Genomic DNA, 15,855 nt, shown 5'->3' with positions numbered 1-15,855 from the left:
CTAAAACGAAAAAAGACTACTTGGGGAGGAGCGAGTGACGTCGTTGCCAAGGCAACCCGAGAGCTAGGCCGAGGACTCACCTGAGGTGGCGTTGTGAACCAACGTTTAGAAGTTGAGTCTCCCCTTATCTTCGATATCATCGGCTGCCGCACTTTCGTGACTAAAGACGAGGGAAATCTCGCATATTGAATGCAATCTTCACATAAAATCTTAAATTGGTGGGATTACAAAAGGGGAAGAAATTGTTTTTTAAAGCGAATCTGCCTGGCCAGTGAAGGGGCTAAATGGATCAAGTGATATGGATGGCTACGGCACAGAGCTGGAGAGAAATGGAGCGATGAAGCTTCACTCCTACCCTTAATCCTCAGTCTTCTCAACGGCGCCCGCACAGGGCGTGGGGGTGAGCAAATCTGCGGCGGTACGTGATACGCATCACCCAGGCAGGAGCGCAGGCCCATGTAACCCAGCGCGATGCACGTCCTTTGCTTGGTACATCCCTGTCCACCCAATAAATTAAAAAAAAAAAAAAAATCTAGTCCAAATCATCCAAGCCTGGCATCCAGGTCGCTCCACCCATTCCCTGAGACTCGGGGCAGTCCAATCCCCGCAGCTAAATCCGAGTTCCTCCCAGCCAATTGATGTGTCCTCCCTCTCCTTCTTGGCCCAGCTCCACAGGATTCAGTCCTTGAAGTTTACCCTCCCACCCACTAAATCTGCCTTCACCCCCATAGGGTACAATTAAAAACAAAACAAAAACCCAAACAAAAAACCAGGAGGCAGACTTTCCTGAAATAATCATTGGTTCTTTGGCAGGAGGGGAGTATTGCAGTTTCTTCTGGGTGGCTTAACTTTTTTTTTTAATGTAAGATTTTTTCAGATTTTGACTTTAAAAATTTTTTTTACTTATTTTAGGGAGAGAGGGAAACATCAATGTGTGGTTGCCTCTCGCAGCCCCCTACTGGGGACCTGGCCCACAACCCAGGCATGTGCCCTGACCGGGAGTTGAACCAGCGATCCTATGGTTCACGGGCCAGTGCTCAATCCACTGAGCCACACCAGCTGGGGCTGAACTTAAAAAAAAAAAAAAAAAAATTTTACTGATTGACTTTTTTTTCTTTAATAAGAGAAAAACATCCACTTGTTCCATTTATTTATGCACTCATTGGTTATTTCTTGTATGTGCCCTGACCCGGAACTGGACCCACAACCTTGGCATATCTGCATAATACTTGAACCAACTGAGCTACCTGGCCAGGGCTGCAACTTCTATGATAAACAATTTCCCACTCTGCAATTTACCTTCCTTTATTCCCACTGCCCTCTCCCCCACCCCATCCCACCCCACCCGGTCTTTAGGAACTGGCCCAAGGCCCACATTTCTGTAGAGTTGAGAGTTCTGTGAGGTAGAGCATTCCTTTCAACAGGACCTAGAACTCCTGGGGTTGCAGAATTTCACTGACTATACCCTGGAGATCCGAAAAAGCCAAAGTTGCTTGGAGAAGGTGACAATAATGTCTTCATAGCTTGAAGGTGTATGCAATAATGTCACTACACCGGAGCAGCGCTTCAGCCTGCACACCTATCGGAGTCTGCAGCTGTGACACGTAGAAGTTGGCCACGTCCAGGTCAGTGGCTCCGAACTGGGCAGTCACATGCACACCCTCGTGCAAGGTGAAGCTGACCTGGCGACCCACCATGGCCAGCAAGCTGCGGAGGTAGCGCTCCCGGAGCGTGGCTCGGGCCCGCTGTTCCTGGGATTCCCGAGATTCGTGAACTATGGGGGACTCCAGGGTTTCAGAAACCTCTGCCTTCAGGAGGGCCCGCCGTCCATCAGGGGCAAAGCCTCGGCTCAAGCCATCAGGGCCCCGGGGGAGCCGCAGTACAGGCACAGGACTGGTCAGTGGAGTCTGCATTGTTCAGGCTGTTGGGTGAAGAGCAAGGAGTCATTACTTGGGGAGGTGGGATGACGGGAAGAGGGAGGACTGAGGGCAGAGGCCTGTCTACTGCCTCTCAGCTCATCCTACCCAAGGCCAACCTCCTGACTCCTGCTCCTAAAATCGGCACTACCCCTCCACCAGTCCCGGCTTCCTGGGAACTGGCCCCAACATTCATGAGGCCCAGGAGAGCAGGGACTCTTGTCTGCCTTCATCACAGCTTTATCCCTGGCCATAAATACATGCTGAAAGAACCAACCTCTGCCTCCTCTCCTCTCTTACACATAGTCCATCCAAACCATCAGGAAAGGCCGTCTTCCAAATAAATTCCCTATCCCAGGAGCCTGGCTGGAAGGGCTCCCACTGGCCAAATCTGGAATGATTTGAACATTTGAATATGACAATTACAGGTTATAACCCACTGAATAAAACAGAAATCCACAAGTCCATGCTAATTATATATAAATAAACACAGGAGAAGGGCAGTTCTTTCTTACCCTGGAATGGCAGCTAAAATCATCAAAAGATTCTAAAACTTGTGGAGAAATGTCTGATGAAGTCCAGGATATCTGCATAGACTTGAAGTACCTCCTCACGAGATACTCAGGGTAAAGGGTAACTTTATAGTGGAGAAACCTGGCAGGTACCTTCACTTAGGCATCAAAGCGAATGTGCAGTAATGGGACAAACAGACCTCAGGCCTCCTGATGTGGTAGTGAGACAGATGGCACAGGTGTGTGGATTACTTGACGTTAATCATGAGGGCCAATTGTGCCTAATTAATGTAATCAAATTGAGAAACATTCTACCAAAGAAGAAAAAAAAAGTTAGCCTGGAAGAGAGATTTGAGCTCCTTGCCAGCTGATCTCAAAATAAAGCTTTTTCTTAAAAACAAAACAAAACTTGGATTCTTCAAAAATATCAAGGTCATAAAAGATAATGAAAAGCTGAGGGGAGATGTTTGTTTGTTTGTTTATTTCCAGCCACCATCACCCCCTGCCTGGACCGTTCAAGGCAGCTCCCCATTGGCACCTCTCACACCCTTCCACCTTCACACCCCCACCCGTCCTCACAGGTAGCCAGAGGGGCCGGGGTCAGATCGCATCCCTTCTCTGCTCAGAGTTTTCCGGTGGCTTAAGTCAAAGTCAAAGTTCTCATCGCCTGCCCTCAAGGCCCCCATGACCTGGATCCCCCTCTGGGAACATCACCCCAGTTTGCTCTCCCGACCCCAGCCACGCCGGCCTCTCTGCTGGCGCTTGCGATCCCTTCTCAGGCTCCAGCACTGGCTTCCCGCTACTCTATCTCCTTTCCCCCTTCTGTGACCACCCTGTCTTAAAGCTTCATCTGCTCCTCACCCCTCTGCATCCCCTCGTCTATGCAGCACAGACCCCTCTAAGACATGACACTACGTATTTACTGTTCTGCTTACCGTCCTTCTCCCCTGCCGGATGGCTCCCTCCCCGCAGGCAGCAACTTTCCTTCCCTCCCACCTCCACTCCCCTCCACGTATCCTCAGCTCCTCGAACACTGAGTGGCACAGACACCAGGCTCCGATCCAATGACTGGATTGGAGATTAAGCACCCAGGTCTGCTTAGCTGGGTGACCTCAGGTTTTCTCTCCCACTGTGTGGAAATACAGTATCAACTGCCACCTCTGCTTGTTATGAGGATTCACCTGGCTCCTGCAGGACCGGGCCTGATACATACCAGGTTCTCCATAAAAGCTAGTTACGTACAGTTGTTATTAGTATTGTTGTGTGACTGGGGAAAGGGTGTTGGTTTCCCCACCTGTTAAATGGGAATGATGAACGGATCTACCTCCCACGGTTGTTGTGGGGACTAAGTGTACCATGTTTAGCCCTCTCCTCAAACATAGTAAGCACCACTGCTATAATGTTGATTGCATATAGGGAAACGCTGGCTTTGGGGACAGGAGGAGGCAGCGAGAAGGACCCAGGGTTCAGCAGCAGCACCACTCTCTGTGGCACAGTCCCCTCCTCTATAAAGTAGTTAACTGGGGACCCCCCACAGACCCAGCTGCTGTTAATACCAGCATCGCTGCTATGAAGAAAGTGGTTCACCCCTGGCTGGTGTGGCTCAGTGGGTTGAGTACCGGCCTGCAGACCAAAAGGTTGACCGTTCAATTCCCAGTCAGGGTGAATGCCTGGGTTGTGGGCCAGTTCCCTAGTTGGGGGTGTGAGAGAGGCAACTGATCGCTGTTTCTCTCACACATCATGTTTCTTTCCCTCTTTCTCCCTCCTTTCCCCTCTCTAAAACTAAGTATATAAAATCTTAAAAAAAAAAAAGAAAAGAAAAGAAAAGAAAGAAAAAAAGAAAGTGGTTCAACAGCTCCCACAGGGGCAGAAGGCTGAGCTCAGTCTGGTGAAGGTTTCCCAGGCACCTGCAGATTTGAAACAATTCTATCTGCAAAATGCTCAGCATGACCCCCTGCTGACTGGAGTATCTTCAAGTATAAACCCCTTCAGACCTCAGAAAGTCTCTTCCTTTTTGTAGTGAAATGAATCTTTGAAGGTGTTCTAAACCACTTCTCAAGTACCAGTGAATATTCAAAGACAGCAAAATATGAGGCCTGTGCAAATCTTATCCCTGTAACATGCACTACTCTATACAAACTTCTGCTTTTGTCAGTCCTTAACATCTACCTCTCAATCTTCAGGAATTTCTATTTCACAAGGACAATTATTTTATATACACTGGCAGCAGCATACAAATAAAATATCTAAAGAAAAGAAAAGAAAAAGGAATAAAGCCCTGGCTGAGTAGATTGAGCACCAGCCTGCGAACCAAAAGGTCACTGGTTTGATTCCCAGTCAGGGCACACGCCTGGGTAGTGGGCCAGTTCCCCGCGTGAGGGCACGCGAGAGGCAAACAGTTGATGTTTCTCTCCCTTTCTCCCTCCCTTACCCTTTCTAAAAATGAATAAATAAAATCTTTTAAAAGAAGGGGATGACTTACAATGAAAAAGAAAGAGGGGAAGAGGGAGGGAGGGAAGGAGGAAAGCGGAGAGAGAGAGAGGGAGAAAGAGGGAGAGGGAGAAAGAGGGGGAGGGAGAAAAGGAGCAAGCTCCAGCCTTGGTTGGGTAGCTCAGTTGGTTAGAGCATTGTCCTGATACACCGAGGTTGCAGGTCCGATCCCCAGTCAGAGCACATACAAGAAAAATCAACCAATGACTGCATAAACAAGTGGAGCAACAAATCAATGTTTTTTTCTCTGTCCCCTCAAAATCAATAAATTTTTAAAAATAAAATAAAGTGATTACCTAAAGTGACTGACAAATATTAGGCGTCATTTACGGTCAGGAAGTGACAGAGATTGTCCTTTTTCTGTTAGACTCCTCCTGTGTCTGCAGCTCAACTGTGAGCTCCTTGCAAGACAGGACCCTGGCGAGAAACAGGCCAGGGTTTCTCAGCCTCCGTGCTATTGACATCGGGCGGCACCATTCCTTGTTGTGTTGTGTGGGGAACTGTCCTGGGCACAGGTGTAGGATTTTAGCAGAACCCCTGGCCCCTTCCCACTAGATGCCAGTAGCACCCGAAGTTGTGACAACCAAAACTGTCTCCACTGGTGAACAGCATGGTATGACAATTACATGGCAATAAAACTCCTTAAAAAAAAGGTCTCCATAGATTGCCAAATGTCCCCTGGGGACAAAAAAAAAACAAACAAACCCCTAAAAACAAACAAAAAAACCCTGTCTCTAATTGAGAACCATAGACAAACAAGTAGGATAAAGATTGCTACTGAGCCTGACATAGTCATACAACCTCACTTAGGACCTGAGAGATGCAAATGAAAGCTACAGGCTGTAGGATTCCGCACCTCGACCTCCCAGACCAGGGAAGACTGGAAGGGCAGATAAAGCTCTGTACCGGTGCAGCTGTGGAGGAACTGCCTCAAGTCCCCCGTGGCCCGGCTGTCAGTTAGGACGGCCCCCAAGAGGGCAGCTGGCCGGAATGCAGGAAACTGCACACGCCGGGAGACTTCCAGTTGTCTGCCTTTTTGTACCCTTTGAATTCTGTCCCATGTACTTGTAGAACCTAGACAAATAAATTTTAAAATTCTAATTTAAAAAAGGGATATATGGTAATACACCCAAGCGCCTTAAAAAACATGAGCTTCCCCCTCAGTAATCTGAACTCTCTCCCCTCTCTTGTCCGTCACTCCCCAAACCTTTCTGTCCCTGAGTCAGACCTTTCCTAGGCCCCTGTGGAGCTACTGCCAAGTCCCATTGGAGGTCCACTCTATTCCTTGTTAGCAGAAGTCAGTAGTTTTCTCCATAGAGGCCACCAGTAAATACTTTAGCCTTCGGGGGGCCATAGGGCCTCTGCCACAACAGCTGAGCTCTGCCACAGTAGCGGGAAGCCATGAACGAAACATCAGCAATGAACATGGCTACCTCCGCCCCGCCGCCCGCCGGCCCGATAAAAGCTTACTGATTGGGACACCAAAATTTGAATTTTGTGTAATTTTTTTTTAAAGTTTTCCAACCGCTTAAAAATATAAAATAAAACCCACTCTTAGCTCCTGGGTCATGCAAGAAGAGGGGGCGGGGTCACAGCTTCCACCTGGGAGGGAGGACAAGGATGTGGATTCGGGGAGACCAGCAGGTCTTAGCCCCAGACTCAGTCCCAGGGACCTGGGCAGGTCACTGCAACTCTCCCTGCTCCGGTTCGTCATCTAGGAAATGGAGCACGAAAGAAGATCTCCTAGAGTGTTGGGTGAAGGGAGAACCTCTCGGGGGAGGTTGCTGATGGCACAGAGAAAGGACATCCCATCTCCGAGGGGGCGCTTTCTCTACTACCCACACCCAATCCATCAGTAAAGCTGGTCAGCTCCACCTCCAAAAATGCATCCAGAATCTGGCAATTCCTCATTCCCCTGCCCCGGCCCATCCTCCTTCCGGCCACCAGCACCTCCCACCTGGACTATTGCAGTCTCCTCTCTACTGCCTCCACCTTCACCCGCACAGCTGTGAGAGAGCCTATGCGAACGAGAGTCCGGTCACATCCCCCCCGCCCCCACTCTGGCCTCCCCCAAAGCAAAGGCCAGAGTCCTTACAAAGACTATAACAAGGACCCCTCACCTCTCTGACCTCATCTCTCGCCCCTTCACCCTTTGCCCACTGTTGGTCCTTGAACATGCCAAGCACATTCCTGCTTCAGGGCCTTTGCACATGCTGTTCTTACTGCCTCTGGCCCTCCCCCAGATGGGAGACATATATGTATTTCCAGAGACATTTCCTCTCTCACTTCACTCAGGTCACTGTTCAAGTACCACCTTCACGCGGAGAAAGAGTAGCCCTTTCACTCGCATTATATTTCTTCGTAGCACCATCACCTTCTGACAAAATGTATTTACTTGCTTTCCTTGTGCTGTCTGTCTGCCACGGGACATAGCCTTTGAGAGAACAGACATGTCCGATTACCTCACAACTCCATCCCCAGCCCCGCTCAGGGGCTAGCACAGGGGGACGCCTGTAAATACTCAGTGAAGGAATGTAAAGATTCACCCACCTGCATTATCCGAGTGCCTGCTCTGTGCCCAGCCCATGCTGGGTGGTGCTGGGGACACAGCTGGGACTGGAACAGCCCGGCCCGGCCCTGCCCTCATGGGCTCCCAGTCCAGTGGGTGACACAGACTTCTCTCTAGACAATGCTGACCCAGAGTAGGCAGGGCTGGAATGAAGGAGCCCCAGGGCCTCAGGAGCAGAGGGTGGGTCACCAGTGAGCAGAGACCGAAGTGCAATAAGGAATGGAGCCGTGCGGAGATCTGGGGGAGAGCCTTCCAGTCAGCAGGAACAGCAGAGGCCAAGGAAGGGTGACTCAGAGGCTTAGCAAGGAGGCCAGTGTGGAGAGGTGGGGGCAGAGGCGAGGGCAGGGCCCTGAGGACCCTGGGGAGACCTTGGGCCTCTACCCTGGGCGAGCCATGGGAGGTTCTGAGCAGGGGAGGGACTGGACCTGACTTTGGTTTTCTCACAGGATCCCTCTGCCTGATGCACAGGGAATGGACCGTGGGGGACACAGCAGAAGCAGGGTGCCCAGTGAGGCGGGCGGATGATGGTGGTGCCTGGGATGGGGTGGCAACAGTGGGGGGTTTCTGAAGGGGTCAGATTCGGGTTTGTTTTCAAAGTCGAGAGCCCTCACCATTTGCTGAAGGACTAAGGGAAAAAGTAGAGCCATCGGAGGGCTCCCAGGTTTTTGCCCGATTGGGAAGACCACAGAAAATAGGATTAACTGGCTGTATACCCGTCGTCTAACCTATCTGGCCACTGCCACAGAAAATGGGATTAATGAGGTTTTCTCCATTTCCCCCAGTGTCTGACCACTGCGCTCCAAGCTTAGGCAAGGGTCGTCAGTCCCCGGGGCACCCTCCGAACAAGGTTAACACTTGAATGTTTTAAGAGAAACTCCCAAGTCCCTAGGATTAGTACTTAAAAGGTTTATTGAAATTAAGCAAGTGGGCCGAGGGACTTGGCCACTTAAATGAAATCCCTGGATAAAACAAAATTCAGGGTGGGGCAGTGCAGGACCTTGTTCTTCCCATTGAGGTGGGGGGAGGGGGGACAAACAGATTTGGTGTTGCCAGTGCAAGCCCCTTTCCTGAACAGGAAGCTGGAGCTGGGAGATGTCAAGTCATTTGCTGGGGACAAGTTGTGAGTGTCAGGAAAAGGGAACAAACCCAGGTGGGTCTCACAGCAGAGCGGGGCCACTGCCCTGCCGTGCGCACAAGGGCTGATTTTTTTCCCCCAGCCAGCACAGGGGAGCCCTTGGAGGTTTGGAGCCAAAATGGGACCAGAGAAGAAAGTGGTTTGAGAAAGGTTACACAGGGTGTTCCCAAGGCAGAAGCAGGCATCACCCACTCTCCCTGGTGACAGAACCTAGAGTCCTTTATCGTTTTGATCCCCAAGCCAAGGATTTCCTGCTGCAAGGTTTCAGGAACACTGTCCAAATCCATCCCCCACCACTTGAAAAAACGATTGGTTTGACTCAGGACCCCATCACTTGGGGTCAATGGCAGGGACAGGAGACCCAGATCTCCTTCCTAGGGGCTTCACTTAAAAAAAAAAAAAAAAAAAAGGAATAGACGAGATGTGCAGACAAATGTTCAGCCAACTCTTCATTTGCCAGAGTAGGGTACAGCTGAGTTACCAGGTTAACGGTTAACAACGAGGCCCCCAGACCTAGTTAACCAAGGCGGTGACGCGTCCACCCCCCCTCCCCCAAGGGCTGCCCCATCCGTATGCATATTAGTTCAATGGGGCCTTCTGAGAGAGTCCTTCCCCTCCCCTCCACCCCTGGGCAGGTCAGTTTCCTTTCAATTGCTCCCTGAGCACCCAGCGCTCTCCTTTTCTTATACTAACTATGTCCTCCCGGCCCCCAGGCGTCCACTCCCCACTCCGCCCAGGGCTGGCCATTCTTCCCTACCTCTCAGTTCAGATGAGCCAGGGATTCCACCCCAGGAAAGGGGGGGGAAGGGTCTGCTGATTCCTGCCGTTACGACTGTTAGCGTCCTCGTTATTACTTTCCACGCCCCCCTGCTCTCCACCTCACCCCGAGCGCGGGAAAGTCCCTGCTCCGGTGTTCCAACCAGAGTCCGTGGTGCAGGGGTTCGAGGACCGGAACGTCACCGCAGCCAGCGCTGCGGCCGCGGACCTGCCTCTTCCCGCCACTCCGGCTATGCCCGCGGGTGGGTGTCTCGGGCCAGGGCCGCGGAGAGGGAAGGTTCGACACCCACCAGCAACACACTGGACTCACCGAGGTCCTTGTGCTGGCGTCACCACTTCCGCCGGCGTCCCCGCTGCATAGGCTCGGGCGGGGCCCGCGAGCCGCCAAGCCTGTGTTCCGACGCGGCCGGCGCCGCCCCACGTGGTCGTTTGCGGACTGGAGGACTTGGAAACGAGCATAGCCCGACTCTGCGGTGTGGTCGGCGCTTAGATCCCGTCCACCATCTGCAAGGTCGGGGCGTCCAGGATGCCCATTTTAGGAAGAAGAAATTGAGGCCCAAAGAGGGGTTAAAGGCAGAGCTTAGTCTTTGCCCCTCCCCCCCCCTTGCACGTGCACACTCCTGCGCCTCTCCTGCAGTTCCAACCCCGCCTCCCCTACTTAAAACCTAGAGATGGTGCTCTCGGCAGCTAGGCACCAGGAAAAAGTCTTGGAGAGCATCAGCCGGGATGAATCATAGGCAGCCGTTTTGTCCTGCAGTCCCATTTCATAAAGGAGGAAACGGGTCCGGAAAGACAGACCGGCTGTCCCCAGGTGCTGAGGAACCTCGCTGCTCTAGGCTCAGACAGAATACACTTCTTCCACACGGTTTCACTAAAGGCAGGGACTATATGGGTCTCTGCTTACCTCTAGGCCCCCAAGGCGTAATGGCTGGCACAGTTAGGCCCTCTACCCATGTCTATTGAAAGAATGCGCGTTGCAGGAACCGAAGACATATTTGTTCACTGAACTATGAAGGAATAGGGGTTCTATGTGTGAACAAGACAGACTGGGCTTCTGCCCTCTCAGAACCTGCATCCTAAGAGAGGTGGGAGGGGCAGCATAGGGTATACAGGAGCAAATACACCAACCAGATTCTTTGGATCTTGATGGGTGATGTAAAAGGAATAAAATAAAGGTAGTGGGATTAGGGGTGACGGCATTGGTGAGCTGCTTTAACAGGGTAGTCAGAAGGTGGCAGTGAAGAAACCACCTCAGGTAACAGCTGGGGAAGCTGAAGCCCAGGAAGGAACTGGGGACAGATGGAGGTCACGAAGTGTAAACTGTTAAGGCCTTTGGCAGGGTGGGGCTACTTTAGATACTGCGGTCAAGCCTGTCCTCAGGTCTCAGGAGGACAATGCAGCCGACACCTGAATAACAATATGAGGGCCCCTGAGGCCAGGAGCAGCACTCTGGGAGATTAGCATGTGAAATTCCCTCGGTGCTGGGCCGGGGACTCTGGGGGTGGACAGATTAGGTCCCTGACCTCAGGGGGGCTTGTATGGGGTGGGGGGAAGGGAGGGGTGAGTCTAGAAACCGTTCAGTATTGTGATGTGGTGTTGCCAGGAAGAAAAGAAATCTTGTAAGGGTTGGAGGGTGGGGCAGGGTGTTGATGCCACTTCAAACAGTGATCTGAGAGAGCTGCTTTGAGGGAAGTTCAAGGAGGCCCGAGTGGAGGGAGGTGAGACAGTGGCCTATTTGCCTTTCCTGGCTATTCCAGGTGCAGGAGCAGAGTGGATGTACATGATCACAATCCTCTTCCACTCAAATCCCTCCGAAGGCTCGCCTCTCCAAAAACCAAGACTTTCAAGTGGTCAAAAGACTCTCTTGCAGCTGCCCCTTTTTTCTCACAGAACTCGATCACCCCCCTTTCCCCTGTCCTCCTCCCCATTGCTAGTTATTCTCGAACACTGAGGGCTGGCTGACTCCCTCACCTCCCGCAGCTCTCAGCTCCACCGTACCCTTGCCTGGTGGGGAGAAAATGGGCCCCTCCCCTCACCCCGCCCCTTTACAACCCTTCCCAGCTTTATTTGGCTCCACTCCACAAGGCACTTGTCACCCTGAAAGGCACTCTGCATTTTACGTACTTATCTTGTTGAGAGTCATCTCCCCCAACCTGTAAACTGGGGGAGGCCAGGGATTATTGTCTGTTTGGTTCACTGCAGCACCCCCAGAGCTTAGAACAGGACCTGGTGCACAGTAGGTGCTCAATAAATGTTTTCCAAGGGAATTTTTATTGTTATGCATTTACTGAAAGAGTCCAGATTACTGTTAGGCGCCTAGTTAGAAACGTGGCCCCTACCATTTTCTCCCTTGGGGGTGTTTATAGGGATCCTGTGCCTCAGTTTCACCAGCCCCAAAACAGGATTTGAAATACCTGTTCCTACTCGTGGCTGTGTAAACGCGGTATCATTAAGGTGTGGTCACTAAGCCTAACGCAGTGGGCACAACCCTGACTGAGTTTGGCTTCCAGCAGGGCCCCTGCGGGCCGCCCCATGTTCTCCCATCAGGTCCCGCCCTGGCTTGGGCGGAGTCACGGGCCGGGCCAGCACGTGTAAAAAAGTTCGCGGCCAGTCGCCTCAGCCACTCACCTGAGCGCACACGGCTCGTGCGTCCTCCGCCTGCCTGCCCTCCAGCTTGCCAGATCCCCTCCGGCCGCGACCCATGTCCCGCCGTAAGGCCGGCCGCACGCCTCGCCGAGTAGACCCCGCGCCCGCCGGCAACTCAGACAGCGAGACGGAGATGCGGGACCTGGTCATCGACGTGAACCCTGAGCCAAATCCATGGCCCCTACAGGCCCCGGGGCTGCGGCCCTGTTCCCCAAAGGAAGTGCCCGCGCCGGGGCGGTTCGAGGGCGAACCCCGCTACTCCCCCGACCGGGTGCCCGCCGGCGGACCCCTCCACGCCCTCGGCTCGCGGAACCAGTGTGCGTCGTGGACTCCTCTGAAACCTAATCCTCACGGTAAGAGACCCCTGCACCGGGGCCCCGCTACCCTCCCTTTCACTCTCGGGGTGGGGGGAACCTCCTCCACCCGGCACCGCCCCAGGCCTCCTGCCCCCTGCCCCCTGCCCCCTGCCCCTGCCATGTTTTCCGGGCTGGGTCCTGGCCCCCTTCTGACCTCCGGGTTACGTCGCTCCCTCGGAACCCCCAGCCCTGTTCTAGCCCCACCCGCTTTCACCAACCCGCTTCCTCCCTGCAGACCGCCAGCCCTGGACCGACAAACACTCAGATATGTTGACCTGCGGCCGCTGCCTGCAGACCTTCCCGCTGAAGGCCATCACTGCTTTCATGGACCACAAGAAGCTGGGCTGTCAGCTCTACAGAGGACCCAGCCCTGGCCAGGACTCAGGTGAGTGAAGGTGGGATGCGGCCCCCTCCCAGGTTCAAGAGCCCGGCTTCCTGTGGTAGAAAGGGGCTGAGCTGGACAGGCAGGGCAGTGAGCACTACTTCCCCTTTCTGGCTCCCCCGACGGGTGCAGCCTAGGCGTGGCCAGGGCCTGCCCTGTCCTAGGGCTGGGACTAGTCGTCGTGAGAGGGGCGGGGGTGGGGCTGGGCAGAGAAGGAGGGTGGCCCACAGGGTGTGGCCAGCCCCAGAAGACCGGTCTGGGGATTTGCCACACAAGCCCCCCCAATCTGGTTTCACTTCTCCTTCCCCTTGGCCAGAAATAACTGGCCAGGTGGCTGGACCAGTGTGGCAGTAGGGGGGACCCTGGGGAGGGCAGTGGCCTGGGGGAGTAGGGGCCGGAGGCCAGCTGGAAGGCGGAGTGTTTCCCCCTCCTCCTGGAATCTCCCAGCCCTGCTTGCTGGGAAGCCCCTGGTTTGAGCCAGGTCCTCCTGTCCGGGCACCTGGGTTCCTTCTCTTAGGATAGAATTAAACCCTTAACATGGCACTAGACTCATGGTGAGCTTTTGGTCAGGGCCAGCTGTGGGGCTTACCCAAACCAGTGATTCTGAGCCCCCAGCCTCTGTGCTCCTGGGATTTTTTCAAAAAGGGCTGGGCCACAGGGAGGGTCGTGTTGTGAGAGGAGGAGCTGCGACTGAATTAGCTGCAGAGTGGAAGCAGGGAAGGGCTGGGATGGAATTATTGAAACAAAACACTGAGATTCTTGGAGGATTGTGGGATCAGTTCAGCTCATGTTTACTGAGAGCTTACAGGGACCCAAACTCTCAGCTGTTCCCCATTCGAGGTCACAACAACCCTAAAAGGGAAAAGACGCTGAGGATCCCGACATTTCGAGCAAACTGTGGAAGCTGAGGCTCAGAGAGGGGTCCTTTCTGCCTGAGGCTGCACAGCTAGGCGGGAGAGCCCGGCCGAGGTCAGGACAGGCGGGTCCTCCGCAGCCCTGACGTGGCTCCTGACCCTGGTGTTGCACTAGGAAAGCCAAGGCTGCCGAGCATTTGAAAAATAAAGGCAAGTGGGTCTAGAAGGATCTTATTGATAGTGCCTGTAGGGTCTACGGAAAGTAGCAAATTTGGAGGGCTCGGAACGGATAACTTTGGAAAACCTATGTCCCGCTCCTCAGGTTTCTAGATTGAAACGCCAAATTCACCCCTTCCAAGCTGTATGACCTCAGGGAAGTGTCTCTTAGCCTGTTTTCCTGTCTGGAAAATGGAGGTCTTTTCTCAAAGGAGCGTTGGGAGTGAGCACGGCCTAGCACCGTGTACGCTGATTTTGGTGACCTCTTCAGCAGGGCCTTACTGATCCCCCAATATAAAATAGCACGCCCCTGTCCCTTGCTCGGCTTTAACTTTTCGCTTTCCTTTTTGTCGAAGTTTTTTTTATTTACTGATTTTAGAGAGGGAGAGAGAACACATCGATTTCTTGTTCCACTTATTTATGCACTCATTGGTTTATTCTTGTATGTACCCTGACCGTGAATCGAACCCACAACCTTGGTGTATCGGGATGACTATCTAACCAACTGAGCCAGGGCCTGAAGATTTTCAAACACATAGAAAGAACCCTCACATACTCACCCGCTCCAGATTTCCCTCGCTGGTAGCCCATCCACCCATCTTCCTGAACATCAGCTTCCTAAGGGCAGGGAGTTTCCCTGTGCTCGCGCGCTGGAACGAGCCTTTCCCACACAATGTGTCCAACTGGAAGCTGGGACCTGCTGCTATGCCTTTTACCCGTCGCGCTAAAACCCAGTCCCTCTCTCTACAGAACTTGAGAACCTGAAGGCCTTGATCTGCCTCCGCTGCGGCCGACAGTTCACTAGGGCCTGGAAGCTGCTGCGCCACGCCCAGTGGGACCACGGACTGTCCATTTACCAGACAGAACCTGAGGCCCCAGAGACCCCGCTGCTGGGCCTGGCGGAGGTGGCCGCAGCCATGTCAGCTGTGCTGGGGCCGGAAGTGGAGGCCAAGAGCTCCCCAAGGGCTGGTAGCCTCCCCAAGCGGAGCCCCACCTGCCCCGTGTGCGCAAAGACCCTCAGCTCCTTCAGCAACCTCAAGGTGCACATGCGCTCACACACGGGCGAGCGGCCCTATGCCTGTGACCAGTGTCCCTATGCCTGTGCCCAGAGCAGCAAGCTCAACCGCCACAAGAAGACCCACCAGCAGCTGCAGCCTCAGAGCCCCTGCATGGCCAATGCCAGTCAGGAACAGGCCTCGGCCGCCCCTCCGGAGCCTGCCGCCCACGCTGCTGCCCCAGCCAGCACCCTCCTGTGCAGCCGCGAAGAAGGGGCTGGGGCTGCCGCCACGGCGGGTGTGCAGGAACCTGGGGCTCCGGGTGGTGGAGCCCAGGCTGGCCCCGGCGGGGACAACTGGGGAGTCGCCGTCAAGGAAGAGAAAACCGACTCTGCCCAGGGTCTGGAGACGTCGCCCAAGAAGACGCCAAAGCCGGTGGGCAAGAGCCACGGGCCCGGGGGCAGCTGTGAGTTCTGTGGGAAGCATTTCACCAACAGCAGCAACCTGACGGTGCACCGGCGCTCACACACCGGGGAGCGGCCCTACGCCTGTGAGCTCTGCCCCTACGCGTGTGCCCAGAGCAGCAAGCTCAACCGCCACCGCCGCATGCACGGCCTGGGGCCCAACGGTGCCCGCTTCGAGTGCCCCCACTGCCATGTGCCCTTCGGCCTGCGGGCCACCCTGGACAAACATCTGCGGCAGAAGCACCCCAAGGCTGGTGAGGAGGCCTGAGTGGCAGAAATGCCCTCGTTCCATGCTGTCCCTGGTACCACTTTTCCCATGTCTGTTGATCTTGTCCTTCCCCGGCTGTGAATAAATCCTCCCTCCCTCTAGTTATACACGTGTGGACTTTGCTTTCTCGGGGCATCTGAGGTGGGGCGGGAGGCTTTCTCTCCCTGGGGTGGACGGCTGGACAGACCGGTTTGGAATGATGGGGTGAGGGGAGAGGCCGGCCCCCAGTGCCTGTGGCACAGCAGGACTGGCACAGAAAGCCGTGCTCCCAGTTC

General features: G+C 54.0%; 2 protein-coding genes across 5 annotated transcripts; one reads left to right on the top strand and one right to left on the bottom strand.

Moving 5' to 3' along the window:
- Window positions 1–1,161: 1,161 nt before the first annotated feature.
- Window positions 1,162–9,758, bottom strand: GEMIN7 (gem nuclear organelle associated protein 7). 4 transcript variants are annotated; one of them, XM_054588464.1, is made up of 2 exons: window positions 9,710–9,758; window positions 1,162–1,921 (listed from the first exon to the last, which is right to left on the bottom strand). In XM_054588464.1, exon 2 carries the CDS (start codon window positions 1,911–1,913, stop codon window positions 1,518–1,520), a length of 396 nt encoding a protein of 131 aa, XP_054444439.1. In that variant the 5' UTR covers window positions 1,914–1,921; window positions 9,710–9,758; the 3' UTR covers window positions 1,162–1,517. The 4 variants fall into 4 exon arrangements, 3 of the variants coding, with proteins under 3 accessions (XP_054444439.1, XP_054444438.1, XP_054444440.1); XM_054588463.1 differs by lacking the exon at window positions 9,710–9,758 and adding an exon at window positions 9,380–9,657; XM_054588465.1 differs by lacking the exon at window positions 9,710–9,758 and adding an exon at window positions 5,825–5,892.
- Window positions 9,759–12,100: 2,342 nt separating this feature from the next.
- On the top strand, window positions 12,101–15,580 carry ZNF296 (zinc finger protein 296). Its single transcript, XM_054588462.1, has 3 exons — window positions 12,101–12,398; window positions 12,637–12,786; window positions 14,604–15,580. The coding sequence occupies exons 1-3, from the start codon at window positions 12,101–12,103 to the stop codon at window positions 15,578–15,580; spliced, it is 1,425 nt and encodes a 474-aa protein (XP_054444437.1).
- The last annotated feature ends 275 nt before the right edge of the window (window positions 15,581–15,855 follow it).

This window comes from Pteronotus mesoamericanus, unplaced genomic scaffold (assembly GCF_021234165.1).
Source record: "Pteronotus mesoamericanus isolate MK-2021 breed Mesoamerican mustached bat unplaced genomic scaffold, CSHL_Meso_final scaffold_137, whole genome shotgun sequence".
Taxonomy (NCBI): Eukaryota; Metazoa; Chordata; class Mammalia; order Chiroptera; family Mormoopidae; genus Pteronotus; species Pteronotus mesoamericanus.
This window is presented reverse-complemented; position numbering and strand designations above follow the sequence as displayed.